The sequence below is a fragment of the Ambystoma mexicanum genome, chromosome 6p (genome assembly GCF_040938575.1).
Source record: "Ambystoma mexicanum isolate Mex_15411 chromosome 6p, UKY_AmexF1_1, whole genome shotgun sequence".
NCBI classification, from domain to species: domain Eukaryota; kingdom Metazoa; phylum Chordata; class Amphibia; order Caudata; family Ambystomatidae; genus Ambystoma; species Ambystoma mexicanum.
The window spans coordinates 662036667-662064047 of NC_090935.1; the positions used below are offsets into that span (position 1 = coordinate 662036667).

General features: G+C 46.7%; 1 protein-coding gene across 2 annotated transcripts in view; it reads left to right on the top strand.

Moving 5' to 3' along the window:
• Positions 1–27381, top strand: part of CCDC125 (coiled-coil domain containing 125) — a 1024365-nt gene that overhangs the window by 290310 nt on the left and 706674 nt on the right. For both annotated transcript variants that reach the window (XM_069627541.1, XM_069627542.1), the window contains one exon: positions 11066–11152. In XM_069627541.1, the coding sequence (XP_069483642.1) occupies positions 11066–11152 (87 nt within the window). The remainder of the gene's footprint in view (positions 1–11065; positions 11153–27381) is intronic.

The following is a 27381-nucleotide window of genomic DNA, read 5'->3' on the forward strand; positions in this document are numbered from 1 at the left end:
CAACATAGCCTGGTTAGTGTCCCTTCCAGGGCTGTCTTAACACTGTGGGTGGTGGGGGTCTCTTACCATTGAGTTCAGGATAACACCCTCTAACCACAGAAAACACCTCTGGTTCCAGTCTGGGAAGTAATCACCTGTGCCACATTTTTCAGTTGGTGCTCGGAGGCCTTTTCAGATCCAAAAAGAAGGGGATACTTCAAACACATTTTACCCACTTGACTCTCGTTCTGTGCCAAACGTCTCCTCAGCAGGTCACACCTTCACATACATATTGTTGGATAGATAAGTATGTGTAGAATAGTGAAAGATATTGGGCGGACATGAAGGAGCTGTAGGGTTTCAAATCCTCCTCCATCTACCTCTAGCCATGCACCATGTACATGTCCTCTAAACAATGCACAAAGTTTATACGAACGCAATATAGAGCTAAGATCGTGTACTTTTTCCCCAAGTCACACCGATCTCTTCAGAGGAGGAGTGTCACTAAGAAGCTGCATGTTCAAATATAGGCATTACACTACATTTTCTGTAACCTATAGCATGCAAAAAATCCTTTAGGTGTGAAAGGAATAATAACCATGTAGGTACTAGCTAAACATGCTGGGAAATGAGGTACATTTTCTCTTCACTGATCAATCATAACGCACAATCTAGTTATTTAAATGTGTGAACATTATTTTCAAGGAATTAGCAGCACAAGGATCAGAATTGCATTTCTCTTTTTTTGCACAGACTTGTATCGGAGATGTTTTAATGTTTCGGCTCTGAGACACTTTTCAAAAGCTGGTCCACACAAATGAGTCAACATTTAGCGAAGTAGATAAATGGGTCAGTAAGATAACATGGTGTGCCTCCTTTGTCTGAGGTTTGCATGAGTGCCTATGGACTGGAAGTCCCCCTCTGTATCATCTTCGTTACCAACAGTTATTTCATACCCATAACAAAGGTAACTACAATGGTGGTTCAAGAACCCACACCTAAACCTCCCATCATAAATTGTAAAAGGAACACCATACTAAAGTGCCTTGGGTATTAACGAACTATCTAATTCTCAGCAATATCAAAGACGCACTACAAGTGTGAAAGTTTAAATAAAATGTTATTATGTCATGATTTCTCTGGGTTTTAGGGGTGGCTCTGATTTGTCTTGCCTCTTCACTGATGTGGTTTATGAATGGTTTCAGTTCTTATCTGGACATTCCACCTCCGTTTCTCAACAGAGTGTAGTTTAAACACTGAAGAGGGTTTCAGTATGCACTTGCCTTAGACACTTTGTTTTTTCCACATCCCACCTTTCGAACTTCCTCTTCGCCACCCTGTTATTCACCTTTTCTCCTATGTCCCGTCCCCTTTCCTCCATACTTATGGGACATTCCTCCGTCCTGTGGGACGGGACCGGAGCACTTCGTAAAAGCATCACAATTTTGCAAAAATGTTAGGCCTTCCTCTCTTTTACGCGGGGTACTGCACGCAGCCGTAACCCCACCCATCTCAGCTCCGCTCCGCTTATCGCCCATCAGTACTTTTCTCTGCTCGTTCGAGACTGGACGCACTTGCATCTGCGGAAGGTTTTTTCTTCCAGATGTCCTCCTCCATGACTCTCGCTTGCGATCGCGTGATAGTCTGTCTATGCCTTTTCAGCTAGACTTCCCGAATTGTTCGTCCTGTCAGCGACGCTTCGCTAGGGCGGATCCCCATCCTCTGTGTCTAGAGAGTTTGGGTCATGACCACTGGTGGGACCCGTGTTTTTATTGCACTTCCCTTTCGGTCCGGGTGCTTCAACGTCGGTTAGAGTGGTGGGAGGAGGTGTTTCAGTGCACTCCTACACATTTCCAATCCTTCATCGACGAGAAGAAGAAAAGCCTGGTAAGTTCTTTACTTTTTAGGGCACCCCGGCTGGGGGACTCCTTTCCAGGGTCTTGCCGATCTGGGAGGAGCATCAAGGGCTCTATTACCAGGGCTTGCCCTGAGGTGCCGTCTAGGCCTAAAAAGTATACCGGGGGTTTTCTCCGAGGGTCTCCGTAAGGGGCCTGTTGTCACCGGATCACAGTCCGAGGCCCCTCCTCTGGGGGCTGTTTGTAGACCTAGTTCTACTGAGTCGTGGTGTACCAGAGCTCGCTCCGAGGCCTCCTTGATTGGAGCTTCCCTCATTTGTACCGGGTTGCGCCGAGAGGCCTCGGCTGGGCTTGTCGATACCGAACAGAAGTTCGAGGCCCGGTGTGAAGAGGCTGCTATCGGACTCGGGTCCGAGGCCTCTGGTTTAAAGGCTAAGGCGACCAACGGTTCTGAGAGGCCTGTTAAGGCCTTGTCGGTGGAAGGTGTTCCTCATCGTTCCCGCTCTTGCAGTGACCCCAAAACTGTTGAGGGGGCAAGGAGTGAGGTTTTGAACCGTAATTCCTCCTTTACCGACAGTGCCAAGGTCCTTCCTACGAAGGCTAGTTTGGCTATTAGCATGTCACAAAAACATCCTAGGCCACACAGTACCGGCTCGGCCGAGGTTCCTTGTATTAAGGCTAAAATGAAGCCCCCTGACCCACTTGTGGGGACCCCTGCCTCACTTCCACATGTGTCGCAGTTCTCCACAGGTGCCAAAAAAATGGCGGCCGTTCCCGCCAAGACCACGCCAGCCATTTTGGATACAACCCTTACAACTACGCCATCGGCCTTAGGTGTAGAAGTGCTCTTTCAGGTGAACGTCGGTTTCCTTGTGCACATCTGTTTCGTCCAGTTTATGACTGGAACGCTCGGATGACTCTACCGCACAATGTCTCGCTGCCGGCAGCATCGGCGCCCTTGATTTATGTAGACAACAGTGGGTAAGGGCCCTCTTGGCAACCCTCCCCCCTGCGCCCTTGGAATTACCCTCCTCATGAGCGGCCTCCTCCTGTCGCGCCTGAATCATCGGGGAGGACGTCTTTTTCTGCAAGTTTCAGAAGCGTATGCATTCCGACCCCATGAATGAGTACTTTAAGGGCCTGTTTAGGGAGATATGCCTGCCGGCGCCAATAGTCCCAGCTACGCTGCCTGTGCCTCCACCGGCGCCGCTTTTACCGTCTGGGCCTCCCCCAACTCTTCCACCCCGCCTCCATTGTCCCCAGTGGACAAGGTGATTGTGGTGCCAGATGTGTCTCAACCTGATCCGGATCAATCGGATGATGTACAGGGCGATCAGGACGGCGAAGATCAGCCCTGCTTTATCAGAGCCTTTCACGACCGGGTGCTGGACATGATGTGTCTGTTGGATGTCCCAGTACCCGAGGCACCCGCTCCACAGGAGGGCATGCTTTTGGGGGCATTCACCTTGTCTCCTTCGGAGCGTAGCGGCTTGTTCTTGCAGAAGGATGTTTTGGCCGAGGTCCGTAGAGTATGAGAGAAACCACACTCTGGACTGTTTGTCAATAAGAAAATTGACGCGCGCTACAGGCTTCATTCTTTCGGAAGACATGGCCTTAGCGTCTTGTCCACCCCCCTCCTCCACAGTCGTGGCTGTGGCCACTTTGCAATCCAGATCTGCTGCACCCTCCTCTACGACGGCTACACAGGTCCTGGGCAAAGAGGATAAGCTTCTTGACTCCCTGGGGAGGAAGATTTTTGCTAACTCGGCCCTGCAATTGCATCAGGCCAATGCAAAACTGGTGTTAGCGGGGGCGAATATGAAAATGTGGAAAGGTCTGTTGGAGTTTGAGGAATTCATCCCTGTTGAAAAGCTTGAGGACTTCAAGGCGGGTTTGTCGGATGCCAGGGTCCTGGCTCAGGATCTGCTGGAGGCGGCGGCTCATCACTTCGACACTTCGGCCTGAGACCTTATGCTTGGAGTGGATACTTCTCGTCAGGCTTGGCTGCATGCCACCAAGTTCTCTAAGGAGATGCAGGATAAGGTTCTGGATCTGCCGTTCGATGGCAAGGAGCTTTTTCATTCCACAACGGATGTGGAGCTGACCAAAACGAAGGATAGCACCCAGACCGCCAATTCCTTGTCTGTCCTGGTGAAACCTCCTTTTAGGACACAGAGGCCGTTGTCACAGCCCCGGCCCTCCTCTGGCTTTAGGGGTTTTCTGGACCGAAAATCCTGCAGAGTCGATACCCCTTTGGGTAATTCCTATCAGAGGCAGCAACAGAGTCGATATTTCTCCCGCTCCTCAGCCTCCTCCTCAGGTTCAGGCGATGCCGCCACTGATAAACCGGCCAAATGAGGGTTCTCTGCGCTCGCACGAGACCCCGGTGGGAGGACGCATTGCGTCTCATTGGGAGGCGTGGCAGACCATTATCGAGGACTGATGGCTCTTATCAGTGCCTTGGGCGGGCTTCCGCTTACCCCTTCCCCCTACCCCATCCATCAATCCTCCTTTCCAGCAGTCGGGGTGGCCCTCCCTCAGGGCCGAGATCCAGAAATTACTGGATCTCAGAGCAGTGGAACCCGTTCCCTTAGGGGAACAATGGGAGGGCTTCTACTCCTGACTGTTTACGGTGCCCAAATCCAACCAGGCTGGCCTGCGCACCATTCTAGACCGTTCCCAGTTCAATCTTTCCCTACCCCAACAGAAATTCAAGATGATCACGCCTGGTCAGATAAAGTCCTCATTACAGATGGGCGACTGGCTCAGCGTGGTGGACCTTCAGGATGCGTACATGCATATTCTGGAATCCACACCGGAGATACCTGTGTTTCTCTGTGGGAGAGGAGCATTTCCAGTTCCGATTGCTTCCTTTTGGCCTCAGCTCGGCACTGCGTTTCTTTACGAAGATGATGTTGGTGATTGCTGTCATGATCTCTGCTTCCAAAAGGTCAGGGTTTTCCCAACTCCCTTGGAAGCAGATCCATAACCCAGGTTCCGAGTGCCAACCAGTCCCAATTGGGACCTTTTGGACCCAGTCCTGGCGCCAGTGGCACCAGGCTCATAAATATGCCCAGTCCCAGCGCTGGAAGCGCCGGGCTCATAATGCTTGGGTGGACTTACCTTCAGCAGACCATGCTGCTTACTTGCCTGCCAGTTGAGCCTCTGATCCTCTTCTGTTTGGAACTACTTTTCCTGTTGGGTGGGGCTGGAGCCACTCCCTAGATTCAGAACACTGGAACTCTTCTGGAAGGCAGGAACTCTTTTCTTACCAGGAACTCTTTTCTTACTTAGGCGTGGCTGTGGAAGGAGACACCTAAGCACTACAGGAGGCTATTTAAACCACACCCGGTGGATGAATCTTGCTTTGTGTTATTCTGCAACCTCTGCAGCAGAACGCTCATCGTGTCTTCTGCATCCGGTCCTGGGCCTAAGGAAAAAGGCTTACCATCCTGAATCCAGTCTTCAGCAACACCTATAAAGACAAGAAAGAACAGGTTAGCATTCCGGCATCTGAAAGGCAAAGGCTTACCATCCTGAATCCAGTCTTCAGCAACACCTATAAAGACAAGAAAGAACAGGTTAGCATTCCGGCATTTGAAAGGCAAAGGCTTACCTACTCTTCGGCGCTGCATCCCGCATCTGAAAGACAAAACAAGGTGCGTTTAAAGACATTGGGGAACTTTAATACTCACGTGCCATGACTCCTTTCCACATCTAATCCAGTGGGTATTCCGGCACCCTGCAGCCGCTCCGAACTCGTACCTGCAAAATAAAAAGACAGTTAGAGCGCATAGTGAAGCAGGCAACAAGCGCTTACTTACGTGCTTCCAGACGCTTCTATTCATCACACGGGCTCCATCTTCAACTCACTTCAGCCCGTCATCCGCCATCGCCGGAACCCTGCAAAACAAGAGACATCATTACTAAAGACTTTAAAGACATTTGAATGGCTCGAAACTTACCGTTCGTGCAGTAAACGACGGACAGCAGTCCTCTGAAGTCAAGAGGCCTGCGCTACCTATCCAGTGAAGAAACTGGTTACAGCACCCTGCCCCGAGGCAGATGGAGAGCTCGGCATTCACTTACCTAAGGTGAGAGCGTTAACCTTTGGGGGTCTACAGGAGAGGAGAAGAGGAAAGAGATAGGGATACCCCAATAACCCCAGTTCATTAACCCCATATTTTCTATCTGCAGACATCTTACTCTACACGTCAGGCATACAGTGCACAGAGGTCCAGCCCAAAGAGCCAACCGGGTGCTACACATCACCTTTGAAGATACAGTAGTCGCCCAGTCAAGACCGGCGCCTCTGCGAGAATCAGGTGAGCGTTACAATTGCAGCCCATCTTCATCTGCAGGGTATCCATGTGTATCCTTAATTGAGCGATTGGCTGTTACGCAGCCCTTGCCCGCTGAAAGCCACGTGCAATCTTCAGTCTCTCCTCCATCTCCTGTTCCATCTCGGGCTGTCGGTGAACTGGCAGAAATCTTGCATGACAGTCTCTCAGTACTTGATTTTCCTGGGTTTTCGCTGGAACACTGTCGACTACAGAGTTTACCTGACCGAGGAAAGAATGGCGGATCTGTTGGCTACCTGTCAGATGTTTGTGCAGCCGGAGAGCATGTCGGCCTGGTGGTTCCAGAGGCTTCGGGGCCTCATGGCCTTGTGCGTATTGGCTCTACCTCTTGCTCGACTCAAGATGAGGCAGACTCAAATGACTCTTCGGAGTTCTTGGCATCAGGCTGTGGATCCGGACTCCAAGTTGATATTGATTCCAGCTTCCATGAGAGCGGACCTGGCGTGGTGGTCGTCTCTCAGCAACCTGTCAGTGGGAGCAGGGTTTCAAGACCCAGCCCCAATGGTGACGGTCACAACGGACTCCTCCCTTCTGGGGTAGGGTGCGACGTTGGATCTTCTTCAGGTCTCGGACCTTTGGTCGCCTCACGACAAGCTCCTTCACATAAATCATCTGGAGCTTCTGGCGATCTTCCTAGCGCTCAAGGCGTTCAGGCCGGTCATTGCCAACAAAGTTGTCCGTATCCGCACGGACAATGTGGTGTCAATGTATTACATCAACAAGCAGGGAGGCACCAAGTCTCCTCCTCTTGTGGACCTGTCCATCCAGATTTGGTAGTGGGCGGTTCGTCATGGTGTCTGGCTGGTAGCAGTACACATCCCGGGCCAGCTGAACGTCGCGGCAGATGCCCTCAGTCGGCGGACAATAGTCAGCTACGAGTGGGAATTGAAGGCGAGATCCTCTCTTGGATATTCCTGTGTTGGGGCACTCCGGAAGTAGACCTCTTCGCAACGTCGGCAAACAAGAAACTTCCTCTGTATGCCTCCAGAAATGGTCTGGGAGCCTCCTCTCTGGGGGGTGCGCTCGAGATTCCTTTGCACAACATGAGGGCATATGCTTTCCCGCCTCTGCCTCTGATTCATCGGACGATTTGCAAGCTGAGGAACACAGTGAACTGTTCTCTTCTGCTCATAGCCCCATGGTGGCCGGCCAGGTTCTGGTTCTCAGAACTTCAACACCTGTGAGTGTGTGCACCGATCAGGCTACCGGTGAGTCCCGATCTGCTTCACCAGAGGGATCGACAGCTGTGGCACCCCTCCCCACAATCGTTCAGCTTGGCGGCATGGTGCCTGAGTTCAGATCTCTAGGGCATCTCAACCTGTCTGCTGATAACATGCAAATAATTCAGGCATCCAGGAAGCCTTCGATGAGGTCTCAGTATAAGAGCAAGTGGCTTCGGTTCTGTCACTGGTGCTTAGCCAAACAGCTGGACCCCAGGGTGGCTATGATTGACACGGTGCTGTCCTTTGTGTCTCACCTAGCAGAATCGGGCATTCATGTTCTGTCATGCAGGACCTATCTTTCGGCGGTAGCTCCCTACCTATCCACGGACCAGTGCTCTTATTCACTGTCAAATCCAGTGGTTAAGAGGCACTTTGCGTGGTTGACGCGTCTTTATCCTCTGGTTCGTAAGCCGCACCCGACGTGGGATCTGAATGTGGTCCTTACAGCGTTGTGCCATAAACCGTTTGAACCAGTGGCCATGGTGGACCTTAAGCACCTTTGTGGAAGGTGTCTTTTTTTGGTTGCCATTACTTCAGCAAGGCGTGTGAATGAGCTCCAAGCTCTGTCAGTGGAGCAACCCATTTTGGTTTTCCACAAGGATAAGGTGGTCCTACGGACAAATCCTTCTTTCCTGGCAAAGGTGGTCTCTGATTTCCATCTGAATCAGTCAATCTCTCTGCCAGTCTTCTTTCCAAATCCAGCTTCGGAGGCGGAAAGGGTTCTACATTGTTTGGATGTTAGAAGGGCTCTTAAGTTCTATCTGGACAGAACATCTGAATTTAGGACTCAACTGTTGGTGACCTTTGGTAATCCACAAGGTAGACAGGCTTCTAAGGTGACTTTCTCCAGATGGATCGCTGCCTGTATTACAGAGTCTTACACTGTTCAAGGACTGCAACCTCCTGAAGGTATTCATACACACCTGGTGCGGGGCAAGGTAGCCGCAGTTGCCTTTCAGAAATATGTCCCCTGGGAGACCATCGCAAAAGCGGCTACATGGGCCTCCCCGTCGGCTTTTTGTAAACATTATTGTCTAGACCTGAGCTCCAGATCTGATGCTCAGTTTGGCCAGACTGTGCTGAAGAACCTTTTTCAATAAGGGGTTTTCCATACACCCTTAGTTCCTGTGAGGAGTGCTTGGGAATCTCCCATACGTATGGAGGAAAGGGGACGGGACGTAGGAGTATAACCAGGTTACTAACCGTAGTGACCACCCTACTCCTAGTCCATAGTCCCCTTTCCTCCATATGCCCGCCCGCCGTCCCCTCTGATAAGGTTCCTCTATTATTGCTTAAAGGTCTTTGACCTAGCGATAGAAAAGGACTGATGGGTGATGCGCGGGGCAGAGCTGAGATGGGCAGGGTTACGGCCACATGCAGTACCCCGCGTAAAAGAGAGGAAGGACTAAAAATGTTTGCAAAATGTTGATGCTTTTACAAAGTGCTCCGGCCCCGTCCCACAGGATGGAGGAAAGTCCCATAAGTATGGAGGAAAGAGGACTATGGACTAGGAGTAAGGTGGTCACTACGATGAGTAAACTGGTTATACTCATTTGTTATGATGGGTTCTCAGTCTCTCCTTTCTCTCTCTCTCTCCCATTGTCTCACTCAGCCTTCTCCCAGTTTTACTCTCAGATTATGTGTTTTGGTTCACAGGCTTGTTTCCGTCATTTCCTTATGGATGGTGGGGTGTACTCCCCCCTCATCTGCCGGTTCTCCTTGCCCTCCCCTCTTGAACGTATGGGAAGGCTTCTAGTTTCTATGTCGTTCCACGCCCATGGGGGTTTCCAGTTAAGTGTTCTTTTGGTCATTCTCCTCTCGCTATGATTTATACACCTCGTCTTCTACGTAGCCCATGCCTCTGTATCTAAAATCAAGCAGACACTCTGCTACGTGCTTTGATCTTCAGATGCATCCTGTTACGTCACCTCCCTGGGTAATGGGTCCTGCAAGTTCCCCCTGTTTACCAGTGCTGTTGCTGGCCCTGCTATCCTCTGCTGCCACCCTCCCAACCCCCGCCAACAACAGGTAAACAGACAATGACGCTGCACTCTCTCCTCATGGGCCTTTCAAAGTGCCTGCTGGACCACTTTATGCACTATGCAACTCCCGCGATAGAGAAAGGGGTTTTTTGGTTTCTCTTCCCCAGCTTATGCTGGGTTTTAAAGGGAGTGCGGAATCAGGAGATTAAATCATCATTTTGGTGTTTCTTTCTGCTTCTATGTTGCACTGAAAAGATAAATGGTTGCTGGGCAGGAACCACATGAAGCCTCCCTCCTTTTTGTCCTTACTGCGGGGAGGTAAACGAGTAGGGCACTGTCAATGAATAAGGTAAAAAGACAGCCACTATAGCCCCTCTCGTCGCACTTGCTTCTTACTCAGTGGTTGAATATCTGGTCTTTCTTGGTTGAAGCGATCGGTTTTCTTTTCCCTGTCTTTCCTGGGATAGGATGGCCCTTAAACAGATCTTGGAAGCTCTCTGTTTGCAAGACAAATGGTTGATTGATTGAAATGCAGTGTTATTACAAATGAGGGATAGCATATAGCTGGATTTCAAGTCCTGGAAATAATGTTTAATCAAATCTCTCCATCTCCAGTTGGCTTGAGTTGAAAATGGAGTAATAAACCACCCGTAGTAACACATCATCCCAAGAACAGAGTGCAGATCTACCTATTGTTTTCAGGGAGGCCCTCATTTTGAATAGCTTGAATCTTGGTGAGTTGTTGTTGAATAAGTCAGTTTCTTAAGTGATTGCCCAGGTACTGCCTGGTAGTGGATGTAAGAGTACATTTTGCTGGATTTGCCAGAAGGCTTTCGTTTCTGAGAGTGTCGCAAACCAACTTTGGATATTTTATGTGCTCTTCCCAAGCAGCGCTATGAATAACATTATCATCCGTGTACGTTCGTGCATATTCCTGATCTGAATATATTATATGAGGTGATATTGGAATGTATGTGCCCCACAAATCGTAAAACGTAGAATTGTAAAATAAAAAGCTCTCGTTTTGTATCAAAGGTGGTTGACCGAGAGTCAAATTAGGGAATACTGTTGAATCAATATATATAAATGCTATGTAGAAAGAAAGACTGTGGTCTTCAGCTAGGGTCACAATACATTAGCTTGCTCTAAAATGAGAGTACAAGTGTGTTTTTTGAGTGGCCACAATCAGAGATTATCGGTCAGAGTTCATTATGGGAAGGAGATGCCTAACCGAAACGGAAATGCCTATGGCATAAATACCCCTTCCTGCGGTTTGAGCCACTGTAACCAAGTTGTTTTACAGATACGTTTCATATGATCTCCTTATATGTTATTTGGGTCAATCTTCACAAAAGCGAGATATGCCTTAGGAAGCTGCAAGCAATAATTTGTATGTAAACTGGAAATGTTATTTTGATGAGAACTCCCTGCACTATATATGTTCTTGGAAGAAAAAACAATTATTATATTTTCAAAAATTTTGCATAAAACAGTCTTTTTGTTTATTTCTTCTCAGTGTGCTCATTCATTCTCTCTTAAATTGTTTTCCATGTTCGTCTCTGTAAAACCTTGATGCTGTTGGAATAAAAATAAAAATTACTATTTTCTGTTGCTAATTGTGAAGTCTGAACTTTCTAATCGGGATGTTTTCCCATTTGTTTTAGGAAGTTGACGTTTTACGAATTGAACTTGAAGCCTCTCAGAGACAAGTGGAAGGAAAAGATGAGGCCCTCAAAATCTTGCAAGGCATGGTAAGATGGATTTCTCTTTAATATTCTCAGCTTTTGGCCATGTTTGTGTTGATTTAATGGAGGCAGGATTTTAAATAGTTTGTCTTTCTCTCCCTCCCTCTTGCTCATGTTTTGGCGTTCACTCACTTCCATTGGCGATACATATCCTAAAAACCTGGGTGCAACATGTGCTTCATTGTGCCATCCACCTCTATTTGACACAGACTGGAAAACGGGTAGAGGTTTTCATACTACCCCTCTCACTGGGAACCTAGATATTTGGTGGATGCATAGATATTTGTAGCCACTCTGCCAATTTTCCTGTCTGCTGTAGCATGATAGATTCTACCTAGTTTACATTTATGGTTTTGCTCCAACCCTTTGTTTTAACTTTCCAGCTCTCTCACGCTGCTTGGATTTCTGTTCATGATTGCTTCTCCACTGATCCTACAGGAGGGCAATTCAATTTTTCTATTCACATCCTGAACCTTAGCTCAAATCCTCTATTCCCAAGAATTGATTATTGCAGTGGAGCTGCAGATCCGAATGCTGTTTTTCACTTCTGCAGTGTCAAGAGTGTTTGGTCTCCTTTCAAAGGGTATTCTTTTTGGTCAGTATTGCTAACAGGGTTAATAAGGCTAAATAATTAGCCATACAACTTTTGTGACATTTTATAAATGCTTGCATATCATTGACATATAAAGGATGCTAACAGTCCTATACTGCTTGTACTTTAGAGTTATGTCACAAATCCGGTCGAAATAACCTATCTTAGAAACTCTACTTTGTTGCACCTGCAATCTTCATTCATCTAATTTACATGTATGTTTTGATCTCAGACTCTCTGTAGTGCTGTTCCTGCATGCTCCTCATTCTCTTCCAAATAGCTGGACAAGATCAAAATATCATCCAAATGATCATACATGTATCAAACAATAAGTAAAGATATCCTTTATAATATGTGAAGTTGCTTGGAGCACATTGCACCGACCCCCAAATGCTTGCTTGTATTACAATAACTCAGCCTGTTCTTTTATTGTCAGTGCATGCCCTTTATAATGGGGAATCATTTTCCCAGGCACCAAATCTCTAGTATAAAAATATGGACCACGTGGTGATGACTTCACTGCTTTTTTAGGACTGAGCTACACTATCGGAATGCACTTCGGCAACTTTGAAAAGTAGGGTGTCCACACCCTTTTTAATTTCCAAGATAATTTATGGTGACATTTTGTGGAGCTATATTGTACTCCATGATCTCGCAAACGCGTCACATGGGTATGTGAAGCAAGACATGGTATTCACTAAATGACATCGAACACTGAGGCGGTAAGGCGATTAGTGCTACCTTTTAAGAGTCAAACAATGATGAGTAACAAAACCAGCAATTCAGTCTACATCCATTCAATGACTGCCCCAGCCGATGACATGCCTCTCTTCCAAAAAAGGATATCTTGCTGTACCAACAATCCCAGTGCCTGCAAAATCCCCAACTACCTCTTAATGAACAATGACCAATACATTCATTAAAGAAATTACAACTTTTTGATTGGGATTTCAAAAGGAAATGTTTGGGTATTTAGCTAGCGTTTACACAACTATTCTCTCTCCAAAATATCTACTGCCTGGCACATGTCAATAATTAAAAATTAATGAAAAGGTGCACTATCTGTACTCATAACAGACACTCAAAGCACAAGAAATGCTTAAGCCTTCAGATGGAGTCCTCGAGGGTTACATCGGGAAGATATAACGTCACAAAGTGAGGACAAAAAGGCTACAGGTACTACACAGAAACCTACTGGAAGTAGTGACCACATCGCTGGCATTCTTCATATTCCATTTATAACCACAGCCCAAACCTGTACTGATGAAGATTAACAGCACAGTTTTCTTTGTTTACATTTATTTTACATTTCTTTATATTTGTATGTATTGTCTTTTAAGACAATGAACAGAGCTACATGTTCGTTCTACTGGAACAATCCCACAACTACCGGCCCCACTCAAGAATCAGTCACCTTTTTATAAGTCAAGTGCTTGTGACATAACCAAAATCACAGAAGATCCTTTGAGAACGAAACACAATAACCACTCCCTCCTCTATCCAGTTCAAGGTGGGTGACTGAAAATAGAAGAACAATTACATAGACGACTTTGTAAATTCATATATTCACATGTATAACTTATCTACAATCAATGAAAGAAAGAAAGACTTTTTATTTAACCATACACTTCATTAAAAGTACTCCATCTACTAGAAAGAATCGACAGACTATGTAGCCAATCCTCAACAGTAGACTTACTATAACTCTTCCAATGCTTCAGCAAATGCTTCTTGCCATTAGAAGCGCTTTATATATGTTGAATAATGTCATGCCAAAAGGATTGGACTTTCTGAAATGACCAAAACATGTACAAGGTAGTACCTATATTTTTCTTCAAGTCCAACATGCGTTGTCCAGGCTTAACTCACAAGACCACATTTTCCACAGAGCTCAATATACATATCCTCTACTTCGTGAAACACATCTCTAATTCTACTGGGCCCTGTACATATCCAAGACCATTTATTATCAGACAGCCCTTGACCCAGATCCGGTTACCTAGCATTTCCACCTTGTTGAGAGGCAGAACCATGCTCGGGGGGGGGGGGTGGGGAGCCAGAAGTGTATAAAGCATACAGGCAGAAATCTGCATATTTTTTTACAAATATATAGTCCTAGACAAGAATGCATTTTAGCATCTAAGGGCGAAAACAATGTTCTAAAAATATTTTTGTAAATCTAGGTATCGTTGGTTCTCAGTTAATTGCAACATATATTTAAATTGTAAAAATTCAAAATCAAGCAAGTTATGACCTTCATAGACTTGACCTAGCTTCTATATTCCTGCCTTTTGCCTCGAGATCCAGTAAAGTGTCTGATTATCAATTTTTATCACTGGGTTTTTCCACAGACAGGAGTCTTCATAAAGTAAATATTTTTCCCCCCGTGCTTCATTACTCCTCTTCCACTACTTTATTAAATAGTGTCTTACTTTAAAAGGGGTGGTATTAACTGGGAGTTTCCTTTCCATATATATTAAGCTATCCAGTGGAATTGAGGAAACAGAATTGCTTTCAATGAGGACCCAATTTGGACTATGATTTGCCCTAAGCCATTGGTGTAATGTACATAGAGTATAAGCATTGTGATATTGTTTTATTTTAGGGTAACCAAATCCTCCTAATTGTACTGGTCTCTGGATTATATCCATTGAGATTTTTGCTTTGCCACTGATTCTTGACAAAAACCTATTCAAAATCTTGTTTATTTCTAGCACCAGCCTACCAGAAAGGAGGAGGAGGAGCATACTAAATACATAACATATCTTAGGGAGTAAAGTCATTTTAATTGCATTTACCTTACCCCAAAGCGTGCTGTTCAATTTTTCATATTCACAGCGCAATGCAGATATTTTCAGAAGTTTCAATCGGATGTTGTTAGTAAGAAGCAAAGTAATGTCCTTGGTAACCTGGATACCCACATGTTTGTAAACCTTAATCGGGCCATACGTCCCACCCCACTCCAAATAAACCCCTATGGCAAGAAGTCGAAATAGGAAAGGTTATTGTTTTGGAAGCATTCACTTTGTAGTCAGATGTTCTACCAAGGATAATGCGCACACCAGCTCCTGAAAAGAACCTTCCTGGTCAGACAACAGTACTAAAAGATCATTTGCATATAAGAGCACCTTTGAGGGGCAGTTACCATTCGAAAATGCCCTTTATGTCGTGATTTTGTCTAATAACAGTAGCTAGCGGTTCTATAAACAGGTAAAATAATAAAGGGGATAAAGGACAACCTTTGCGTGTCTCCCTTTTTTATGTCAAAACAGTCTGACTTGAAACCATTGACAGACACCTCAGCTTTTGCTCCATTATACAAAGTCTTATTTATTTATTTATTTTTACATTTGTTATAGCGCACACAAACCCTCAGATATCAGGGTGCTTAAACCAGTTACACTGAGCCTGTAGGCAGAATAGATCTTCAATTCATATTTAGACAGAGGTACATATGAGTAAGCATGTAAGTACATTAATGACAGTGACCATTCATAGATTACAGAGACATGTACAGTAAATGTAGGCGAATAGCCAGGTTTTTAATGCTTTTCAAAAAGCCTAGTAGGATTCTTCTGCTTTCAGTGGCTGCAGGAGGGTGTTCCATTGTTTTGCCGCAAGGACGGGGAAGCTCGAGCCTCCTGCTCTGGTTCGGTGGAATTTTGGTTGTACTAGTCTGCGGGTGTTGGGGTTTCCAGTTGGCCTATCTGTTTGGTGGATAACAATTCTTTGGGCTAGATATGGCGGGCCATTTTGGATGTACACCTGTTTGCAATGGTGTGCGTCTTGAATAAGATGTTTTGGCGAATAGGCAGCCAGTGTGCTGCTTTCCTGGCTTCTATTATATGGCCATGTCTGGGTATGTTTAATGCAGCTCGTAAGGCATTCTTTTGAATCGTCTGGCGTTTGTGTAAGTTGTGGGAAGATGTGCCGGCAAAGAGGACGTTACAGTAGTCCAGCATTGCTCGTGCAATGGTTAAGCATCTATCTTCAGATAGGTAGTGTCTGGCCGCGATAAGGAGTTTGGTGGCGTATGCCGCAGATGAGGATATGGCATTTACTTGGCGTGAGAGTGAGAGGGTGGCATCTAAGTAGATCCCCAGGGTTTTCACAGAAGGTGATACCGTAATTTTAGTGCTGTCTATGATGAAGGCAGTGTACTCCATGTCAAGTTTATTTAGGGTTGAGTGGGGACCGACTAGAATTAGTTCCGTCGTCTTGTCATTAAGGCAGAGGCCATGGGTCGCCATCCATGCTTGGATGGTGTATGTGGAGTTTAACAGGGCAGAGTCCTGAGTGTAGTTGCTTGATAGTGGGAGGAGGATGTGTGTCATCCGTGTAGTTGGTGTAAATAATGCCCTGAGCATCTAAGAGGTCGAAGAGAGGCTTAGTGAAAATATTGTACAACGTGGGACAGACACAGCAACCTTGGGGTACTCCGCAATTGATGGGAGCGGGCGCTGTGTATGCTTCATCTGAGAATACCTTCATAACTCGACCCTCTAAGAAGGAGGTGATCCATGCTGCTGCTTCGTGAGAAAAGGCGGATGCAGAGGTGAGATGGTGACATAGGATGCTGTGATCTACTAGTTTGAAGGCTGCAGATGGGTCTAAGAGGAGCAGCAGGGCAGGCTTCCCCTTGTCCCTAATATCGTCCATCGGATTTTTTAGAACGAGTAGTGCCGATTCAGTACCATGGACAGGGCAGAACCCTGATTGTCGGGCACCTAAGATTTGAGTTGTTTCTAGATGGCGTTGAATCTGGATGTAGGCAGCTCTGTCCAAGAGTTTCAAAAGGAATGGTACTGTGGTGATTGGTCTGTAGTTGTTCGGGATGGTAGGATCAAGGGATTTTTTTTAGTAGTGGTAGGACCCAAGCTTCTTTAAGCAGGGATGTGACTTTACCTGTCGTGAAAGAAGCATTGATAAATGCTGTGATTATCGGGGCTAGTGCCTCTGCGCAGTCTTTGATAAGTGGGGCTGGGCAAGCATCTCCTTTACATCTCGAAGGCTTACGGCTCTTCAAGATATGAAGTGTGTCCGAGGTGGTCATTTTTTTGAATTTAAACTGGGTAGTGTCTGGTGTATCACAATTGATACTTTGGATGGTCGGGTGTTTTGAGGCATGAGTTTAGGGATGGATTGTTTGGCGGCTATTTTTTTTGTAGCATGTCAATTTTTTTTAACATGGCATTTTGTATGCTTGTGCACCACACAAAGGTCTTTGTTGAGACTTGTGTAGGATAGGCGATCTAATTTTCTAAGGATGGTGAAAAGCTAATGCGTATTTGAGTTAGCATTGGCTATTCTGGAGTTATAAGTGGAGGCTTTGGCAGCGATGATGGCTTGTTTGTAGACTTTAGCTAGGCTTGTGAATTCTTGTTTGAGGGTGTCAGTGTGGGAATTTTTCCAGCAAGATTCTGCCGTTCTTTTCTTAGATGTAAGGTTGGCTAGCTCTTGGGAGTATCATGAGTTAAAATGCAGAGAGGGCTTGGCTCTTTATTTGTCAACGGGGCGATGGTGTTGACAGCATTGGTTAGAGTGCTGGTGTAGAGTTCACCTAGGACTTGGGGGTCTGAAGTGCAGGTGGGTTCCAACTTGAGTCGGTCAAGGAGAGGTAGGATATTTTCTCTGGTGGGTTTTCTTGAATTACGGGCCAGGGATGGTGGTAGTCGCTTGGAATTGGGTTTATTGGGTTTTACCACAGGGATGGCGAAGGTGACTATATGGTGGTCAGACCATGGGCATGGAGTGTTATACTGGATGGTGATGTTGCAATTGAGGTTGACTAGCCAGTCAAGCGTTCGTCCTTTGATATGAGTAGGGTTATTGATTCATTGACAGAAGTCTAAGGTGAGAACTGAATTGGTGAGAAGGGGTGCTAGGAGGTCTGTATGGTCATTTGAGTCCAAAGTTGAAGTGAACTAGGAGTGTTACTTGAGAGGAGAGCTTGAGGTTGTGACTAAGTGTCTGGAGGAGGTCTTCTTTGAAGGTGTTGGTAGCTCTGGGAGGTCGATAGATTATGTGGATCATGATGGTGTTGGTCGGAGTTGTTGTTAATTTTAGTGAAAGGATGTCACAGGCTTTGTTGAGCAAGGTGTTGAGTTGCCTGATATGTAGGTGTTTTTTCGCTATGACTGCAGTCCCTCAGGCTCTGACGATAAGTCTGTATCTTCTAAAAATGTTGTGGTCAGGGGGAAGGGCCAATGCTAGTGCAGGGCATGAGGCTGCATGTAACCAAGTTTCTGTAACAGCTAATGCATCTAGGTCATTAATTGTTAGGAGGTCATGGATATCTAGGGTGTGGGCAGGAAATGAGCGAGCATTGATTAGGGCCAGGGTGAGGGTGCTTTTGAGCCTGTTATTGCTCTCTAGGTTGGTTGTAAGAGGTGTGGGAGGTGTTCTGGTACGGGTGGCCATGATGTTGGGATGCTGGTCTGGATGGGTGTTGGTTTTGTTCCATAAGAATACCTTAGGTGGGGGCATAGGTGGGCAGCTGCAAAAAATGAGGGACACAATTCACTTTAAGCAGATCATGTCATAAGTATACTCTGTTCACCCTATCAAAAGCTTTTTCTGCGTCAATGCTGACAGCTGTGCACACTTTTATGGAGTTTTTCCTAAGTTGAACAACATCTAACAGTTCCCTCATATTATCTTAACTATTACAGCCACTTACAAAACCTGTCTGATTTTTCTGAACCAATTTAGGTAGTAGACTATTCAGTCTCTTAGCAAAGATTTAAGCAAAGTTTTACATCTGCATTTAACAATGAAATCTGGCGAAAGTTGCTACAGTCTGTTATTTTTCCCAACTTTAGGTATAACCCTAATCAACGCTGACCCCTAACGTTCTCAATTGCAATAATTTCTAAGTACAGCTGCTTCTCCACAGTTATAGGGAATGGTACAGCAGGTATGGACATGGTGCTTCATGAGCAACCTAAATAAAACAACGGAGCATGTTTTAGGAATTTGGTATGCATCTACACAGAATGATACCTTTAAACTCACCCATAGTTTCCCATCAATGGTTACAACAAATCTCCCTGTAAGCCATTCAATAATGTCGCGCCTCGAAACACTTGTGTATAAGCGCGTTATAAATGCTATATCATATATCATATCATTACCCTATCTTTGTTTTTTACATATCCTTAATGAAATGTATGAAAACGTTGTCACATACTAGACAGGACATTTTTTAGTCCATTTTTTTATGCCCATAGCCACCCGCGTAAGGTCAGTCAGATTACTAAATCCGGATCAGCCCGATGGTTAGCACAATGTATTCAAGAATGTTTGGCTAATATATGCAAATTAGCCAAGTGGACCTTAAAGCATCCTTTAGGCACTACTGTACAGGCACTCAGGTGGCACTAAATATTGTATTGAATACTGTCCCAAATTAGAGATGTCTACCAGTGTCTGACTTCTATGCACCAGTCCAGTGTGCATTATGTACTTAGTGATTCAAGCATACTTCTCATTATTCACAGAAATATTTGTTTAATATGAAGATTTGGGGTCATTCTTAGGTTCCCAAAATGTTCTTTACATTCATGCAATGCAGACTGGAATCCTCCCTCCTGCCATTTGTCCCCTTCCCCATAAGGCTATTTTGAAAGAGTATAACAGAAGTGTAATAACCTGTCCATCTTATAGTGATAACCTTCAATCAGGTTTTGCTTAGTAAAACAAGTGTAACATTTTTACTATCACTAAAATATTTACTGGAAGTGATAATTGGAAAGGAATATTGTAACATTTTCAAATTAGCCAGTTCACAGATTAGTACAATAAAATATTTCCTTTTTTGAAAACCATTAGCTGCTTTTGCAAAATAATACAGCCACCTTCCCAAGATATCTATGTATGTTATCTGATCACGCAGCTTTCAGAAAAGGCTGTGGAGGCTCTAACAAACGCGCATCTGACAATGCGACCCTCAGAGATAGACCTGTATGTGCGTGTATATATACTTCTGAGGCTTGTGAACCTGCTTAGATTCACTTGCTAGGCTGCCATCTAGTGATTGGTGCAGAGTATTACATCGTTTTTCTGTTAAAACTGTTTGATTGGGGATTCCAAGATGGCGACGAAGGAAGGAGGACATGTCTGAGCGTCACTCCGTCCCCCATCCGGGCCGCACCGCCTAAGCCCATCAAATAAGCGGAAAAACTCCTGCAACATCGCCCAGAGTTGGAGACACACAGGCGTCGGACTGCCTGAGAAGATTCCGGGAGTGCCGAGTAGTTCCAGTGCCAGAGACGAGCCCCGTGGAGAGGACCGCCCTCGCTGTCAGGAGAGCCCGGGGTACCCGGAGAACTGGCGTCGGATACCCCCTCGTGGTGCGCACCGCGGAGCGTTCGTGAGCCCCACCCCCCATACGACACCGGGGGGGGGGACCGGGACACATTGAGGACCGGATTCATGACGGGAAGAGAAGCGGAGGAGGACCCAGGCGGCCACGGGAGACCCAGAAGCAGGAGCAGCCCCGCCTACCACTAGCAGCAGTTGGAGGAATACTGACCGAATGGCGGCTCAGGAGAGAAAGGAGGTACGACGCCAGAGCCCGCAAGCATCGAGGCGGGGCGACCAAAGGAGATCCCCGGCACAGAGGAGGCACCAGAAGAGCGCTTTGGAATGGGGCCGCCCGCACACATAAATCAGGTACGCGGTCCTGGGGGGAGAGGACGTACGCCACAGGAGTCACCTTCACCCCCACAAACCTTGGCCTGGGAGACCCTGGGGTACATGGAGGGGAGAATCTATCCCTCCCCCGGGCCTGCTGTATAGAACCCCACGGGCACTAGAGAGACACGGAGCAAAGAGGCATCTGGGCCCTCATTAGCCAGAGGGGCAACAATCAAGGACCGGCATCCAACAGGGGAAGGGGGCCAAGATCCCAACGGTGCCAGTTCAGAAGCGGCCATCTGGTGAAAGTGGAGAGGCCTCTTAAAACCTCACCCAGAACCCGGACAACCCCCTCTACAGCAGGGGACACTACAAGCGGGGGCGACACCCCTCAGCCCCCTGCCAACACGGTGTGAGAACACCCAGGGACACGCGACCCCCTGACTCTATAGGGGCCCCCCTCAGGGGATGAAAAGGATCTCACAGGGCACATGAACACAGGCAAAGCTGCATGACGACTCCAACAGGTGTACGGGAAGCCTAACAAGGGAGAATCCATGAAGGACGCACACCCTCCCCAGATCTCAGACACTTGATCTTTGTAGGGAAGCCCCAAGGGGGCCGGACAGCGAACGAAGCGCCCATAATTCGAATACAAACATCAGCACTTATGTCAAAATCCAGGGGGAGGACAGCGCAATCAAATCACCAAAACTCCCAGAAGAAGCAGGACCAGAGCCTCCCACAACTGTCGGGATCGGAACAAACTACTCCCTCAACCTCTACAAGGAAAAAAACCTCAAGAAGGACAACTCTTGAAAGCAACCACAGGAATACCAGACCCTGTAATGGCATCTAAAGAGGATATGAAAATGTGGTTAGGGGAATTTCAAACACAGTTCATGGCCAAAACGGAGACGCAATTTGAATCCATGAAAAATGACATGAAAAAGGCGGTACAAGAATTAAGAATGGAGATTACGAATTTGGGGGAAGGACTCTCAGATTCAGTTTGCTCAGTAGTGTCTAGTTCACCAACCCCCTCCTCATCTGAATCCGTATGGGGCGGATGGATCGTCTGTCTTGGGTTTCAAGGAGTCGTCTGTGAAATTTCCTTTCTTCCCTGTCTCCAGAAATCGCTGGGTTTCTTCTTGTATGTCCTTTCCTTCTGTTTGGAGTAATGGGTATGAGCTCCACAGGAGGCCTTTTTGCCAGTACGGCTGTTTGCCTGGCAGCGGGGACCTCAGGGAGTCCACCCCAGGCCAGGGAAAAGCCTTGCCGAAAAACCCTAGCAAGTTGTTAAGAGATGTTCCTGACGTGGACTACAGATCCCAGAATGCACTGCTGAGAAGGTGATGATGCGGTGAATCCAAAGAGGGTGTCCAGGTTCTGGTTCCCGCAGGAGAGTGAGATGGAACGACTAGAACAGTGTAGCAGAAAACCCCTTAAATATACGAACAGAAGAAGAGTACTGCGCGGGACAGAGGTAAGCGGGAAGGTAAGGGGAAAGAAAGGAGTATGCTAGTCAGAAACGGGAAAATAGAGGAATAGCCGCCTGAAAGCGGGAGGAATACAAACACACCGGAGCGTTGGTTAAGCTTCCCGAAACACTGGAAGTTGCAACGCAAGCGCGTTAGCAACTTCCGGGTCTTTAAAGGCTGGGAAACTAGAACGCGCATAGCGTTGCTGAAGGGATTAGTCCTTTTTCCATTTTCTCCACCTTCCCCATAGCTTCCACGGCCAATGAACCATGACAAGGATGGACGCGCTGGAGAAAATCGCCCAAAATCTAGATGTTGAGGCACAACAATATGCAGAAGTCCAGGAACAACTGCTGAGACGGACCCATAATCTTGAAATACAGTGCGAGGACCTTGAAAATCGATCACGAAGGTCAAACATAAGAATTAAGAATATGGCGGAGTCGGTAGAGGACAGGGACCTGAAAGATGCAGTCCAACAGGTCTTCAAGGAGATCCTAGACGCAAAGCAAGAAGAAGTACCAATAGACAGAGTACACCGGGTGGGCCCAAAACGAGCAGGAGAATCAGGCGTAAGGCCTAGAGATGTTCTAGTAGCCCTTTCCTCATATCCCCAAAAAGAACAGATCCTGAGGAAAGCCAGGACAATGGACCACATTAGAATGAATGGGGAGGAGGTTCAGCTGTATCAGGACTTGGTACAGATCACACTGCAGAAGCGCAGAGAGATGGGCCCAGTTGTAAGATACCTAACGACAAAGCAAATAAGATATAAATGGACATTCCCCTTTGGGCTGCTCTTCACATGGGAGGATGGTAACTACTTGTGAAGAAGGGAGGCAAATATTGGGCATACACGAACAAGAGGAAGAACCTCAAAGAAGGAGGAGAGACAATCAAACCCGGAATAGAGCGGAATCGTACTGGAAAAACACTGAAAGAAAAGGGAAAGGACTACCGCCAACAGAAAGGTAATCACAAGGAAGGCTTCAGAAGGAACTATCAAAAGCATACCGGAAGGAACAATTAACCCAACTCGACAAACGCTAGATAAATAGGAGGAGAGTCTTCCAGAAACAAGAAACAAAGGTGCGGAGGAAGGGGAGGAGGGCACTCGGAACACCACTTGGAATCCAAAGGGTTTTAGAATACCCTACAAGTTATCCCTGAGAACAGTTGGGCATGGCGCATATGGCGCAACGCCAGAGCGACCTTAGGAACCAGAGCACTGTCATGATTTCTGCCCCTCATGTCCCCAGCCATCCAAAATGTCAGGCTGGAGCCAGGCCAGGATCACCTACATGGCCCTCAAGGGCCTCTCCATCCCTCCAAAGACCCACTTGGAGTCAGACTTGGCGCTTGTGGCACCAGACTCATTCACTCCCATAGGATAACTTTGGGGATTGGACTTGTAGTGCATTGATGGGGACAAGATGGATGCCCCCACATATTTCGGTTCCCAGAACGGCATGTGCAGTCTAGTCTTTTGGGTATGGTTCAGCCGAGAGACACCTGGGATACCCAGAGACTATTTAAGCCACGCCCAGGCTGAGAAACATGCTTTGTGTTTTCTGCACCTGCAGCGTGACACTCACCGTGATCGGATCGGTCTCCAGTAGGCCTGCATCTTTCTTCAGCGCTTAGCTCCTGCAAGAACAAGAACACCGTTAGGAACAGCCTTACCTTGCGGCACGTCTGCCCATCATTCATCGCTTCTTCTGTTCTGCGGGCATCTTCGGCGGAGTCATTCCCATCCCGGCACGCCGCTTCCTAAGGAAAAGGGAAAAGAACAGTAAAAGGCATTAGTAAGCATTCAGCAAATCTTCGCTTATTTTTAAAGACTGTATGAGCTTCAAACGAGCTTCAAACGCTTACCTGAATCCCAGCCGCTCTGGGGGAACTCAGTCTCCGGAACTTCTCATCCATCTGCATACCGCGCTTACTCACCACATTTCTTCTTCATAACCGGCATCCACGCTGAAAACATCGCGCCACCTAAAAGACTCAGAAAAATAACTCTGTTCAATACAAAAACGAAAGGGTTGCATCGCGTATCGCGCTCTCACTCACCTTCAGCGCTACTCATCTCAGCAGTACGTCGCCATCCCCGGACGCCGGCCATCATCTAAGGAAGGAAAGGAACGAAGTTAGAGAACTGTTCAAAAGACTCATTATACTTACCTGTCGGACTCTTGCCAGTGAAGTAACTAGGCAGCAACGAGCCTGCATCAATCAACGCGCCCCTGCGCTGAAAGCAGGACGCAGAGCACACTTTCCAAGAAAACAAGGTGAGCTGTGGCTCAAAGGGAAGGGTTGGACCCCGGGGAAGAAGGGGATCAAGCACACAGAGACAATAGGGAGTTAAACTCTTCCAATCCTGTGTTTCAGGCCCAGTCTCCAGTCGAGTAGACTCCAGGGAAGGGTTTGAGGTCGTAAGAGGTCAGAACAGGCTGAGTAACGTCCCTGTGGATAACAGGTGAGCGTTACAGCCCATCTCAGGGCAGTTTTGGGGGGGTAGGGGAGAACAGGGCAAGTTGGTGCCTCATAGGGGTGGGGGGGACACACAGGATTCATCGCTATACTCAAGGAATGCTCCGAGACATACATTCAGGGACTAACATTCAGGAACGGGATGGGGACTAAAATGTTAACATATAACATTCGAGGGCTCAACTCTCCAGTCAAACAGAAAAAAGTGGAGCATTTCCTGAAACAAGATAGATATGACATTATCATGCTCCAAGAAACACATATAAGAATACAAGACAAGACAAAGGTCAGTTTGAAAGGGTATAACCAGATACTACAGGCAAATGCACAAGATAAAAAGGCAAGGGTTGTTAGGCAGAATCCTGTGCAGTTCCCTAAAGGAGCACTACAGAAGATTAAGACTACAGGTGAGAGCAATAAATCCCCTTTGGTATCAGTCTGTACCAGAAAGATTTAGTTGGTAGCTGTGGCTGAGCAGTCAGACTTATCTCAAGAGGGAAATGAGCAGTATTCAGGGTTTACACAATAGGCCTACAGTACTATGGCACAAGGAAACACTGACCAAAGCTTTGTATTAAAAAGTAGAGATATATTTATTTTATACACTTCTAGTAAAACACATTTATCACAGTCATCAAGCAAGTTAAAATAAGTCAAAGAAAAATATACACACTCCCTAGTTAAATTGTAGACCAAGTGAACCAGAGGGAAAACTGAGCAAAACGGCACAGTGAAAATCACACACAAGGGATACTCTAGCAATTTTTCACAAGGGAGGGAAAGCACAAGTTATATAGAAATAGCTTCTTACACACCCTAGCAACACTTCCCATAAGTTTGTGAACCAGTTTAAGCAAGACAGTGCATCAATATAGGAAATACTTAAATGAAAACCAAGCAAAATGGCATTTCACAAGGTTTAGAAAGGGAAAGAAAGGAGTAGTTATAAGAAGTAGGTGCAGCAACACAGTTCTAGTTGAGAAGCAATCTAAAGAAGGCAGTTCTAACAAATGTAGCCAGAGTCAGTAGGCCTGTGCATGTGCCAGAGTCCGTGGTACAGGGCAAAGGCTCAGGAGCAAAATGTTCTTGTAGCTGCAGTCAAGTCTTTGGTTAACGATTTTGAAAAGGTGGATGCAGAAGGTGAAAGACAATGTTAAGAGAGAGGGGCGGCCAACCCAACAGGTAGGTAAAGGATTTAAAACACCTTTAGTGCTACCGCGAAGAAAGGGCTGCCTGGCGGAACAATGTACCTTTAAAATGAAGAAGTGGCTCCTGCGGTGGCGGTTGTTCCTGGTAGTTCCAGCAGTTCGGGGGATCCAGCAGAGGAAGAGAGGCTCTCGTCGTGGAGGAAGGTTCCAGTTACTGCACTACCCAGGGATGAAACCAGCCGCGGTGCTGCCCGACGAATAAAGGTACGCTCCTTTAAATCGCGGTCCGGGTGGACTGGTGCCTGGCTATCCGGCCTCTGAGTACAGGGTATTGGTGATTCGACCAAGGCAGGTCCGAGAAGGCGATTGGCAAACTGGTTGACCCCACCAGCTCAAGGGAAGAAGGCTCTTGCAGATGAAGATCTTCTCTCGTCGTGTGGAGAAAAGTGGTGAGACGCTGCAGCAGTGCTTCACCGGTGGTTCAGTCATTGCAGATGTATTTGGCTTCTCTCCTCTTGGCTTCTTAGTTCCAGTGGCGACGTCTTGCTCTTACAGTCCTCAGGACCCTGCTTTTATGCAAAACGATCCCCATTCATACAGCCTAGCTGTCACTCACAGAGTGGAGTGGTCATCTTGGCGGGAGACCCTCCAGCCTATCAGGATAGAGTGTGACATGGGTTGCTGAGGCAACCCTGTCCAGGGGTCCTACTCCCCCTCCCACACAATGGAACCACCCCAGACTCAGTGGCGCCGAAAGGAGGGCTTCTTGGCAGAAGCCCGCCAAAAAGACGAACAAAGGATCCCCGACCTGGGTTAGGAGTTTAGAGAAAAACACGAGAAAGACGTTATATTAGAGTTCTGGCAAATAAAACCTACCGGAGTAAAGTTAATATTAAAATGCACCGGCGGTATGTTAGAGGCTGTAAGAAAAAGTGGTAGCCTCGAACAATGGGAAAATCCCATAGGAAAATATTTGCGGTCGAATATTTATGGTAGTAACCACTGCCACCAACCTAGAAACTTATGAGAGAGGGACTGTACGGTACCCTCTCGAAAATGATCATAAGGGAAAAACTATTAACCCTTTCCAGTACCTCCATAGTAAGATGGGTTGTACTGGTTTAGTTCATAGAAATTGGCTAGTAAAGTCAATTGGGACTTTACATGCCCTGGGAGCCAGTAGTCAGTCCCAGGGTATGGTGTCTATGTTTGGGGGTCGCTACGACACCCCTGTGTCACTGCACTGAGGGTGCTGTGTAACACATGTGAATAAAGATGGTTCCTATGGGGTTGAGAAAATCCAACACAAAAATAGCCTAGAACACACATAGCAAAAATGCCTAAGAGTGGGAAAAAGAGTGTCACTCTTAGCAGGAAAAAAGAAACAAACCCTTCAAATCCAGCAAAGTTGCTGGGGGACTCTATAGGTAAGGGAAATTAGCCATAGAATGAGAATTCTCCCTAACAGGAGTCTTAATAGCTTTCAAAGACTCCTTAAAGGTTCAGATTCTCCAAACAGAGGCAGACAAACAGGGGAGATATCTATTAGTGAACACGAAAATTGAAGGGCGCCCTCTTACGCTTGCTGTTCTATATGCACCAAACACGGTTCAGGAGGGATTCCTTAAAGATACACTGGGAAAATTAGAACGATTTGCCACAGGGGAAATAGTGCTGGGAGGAGACCTGAATATAGCGTGGGACCCCAATCTTGACAGATCGGCCCCCAGACAGCAGGGGCAAAGCTCCCCCTCGAAATCCCTAAAACAGAAAATGTCCAATCTAGCACTGGCAGATATTTGGAGGCACGTCAACATTGATCAACAAGGCTTCACCTACTACTCACATGTACACCAAACAATGTCGAGGATAGATTATCTGTGGGCC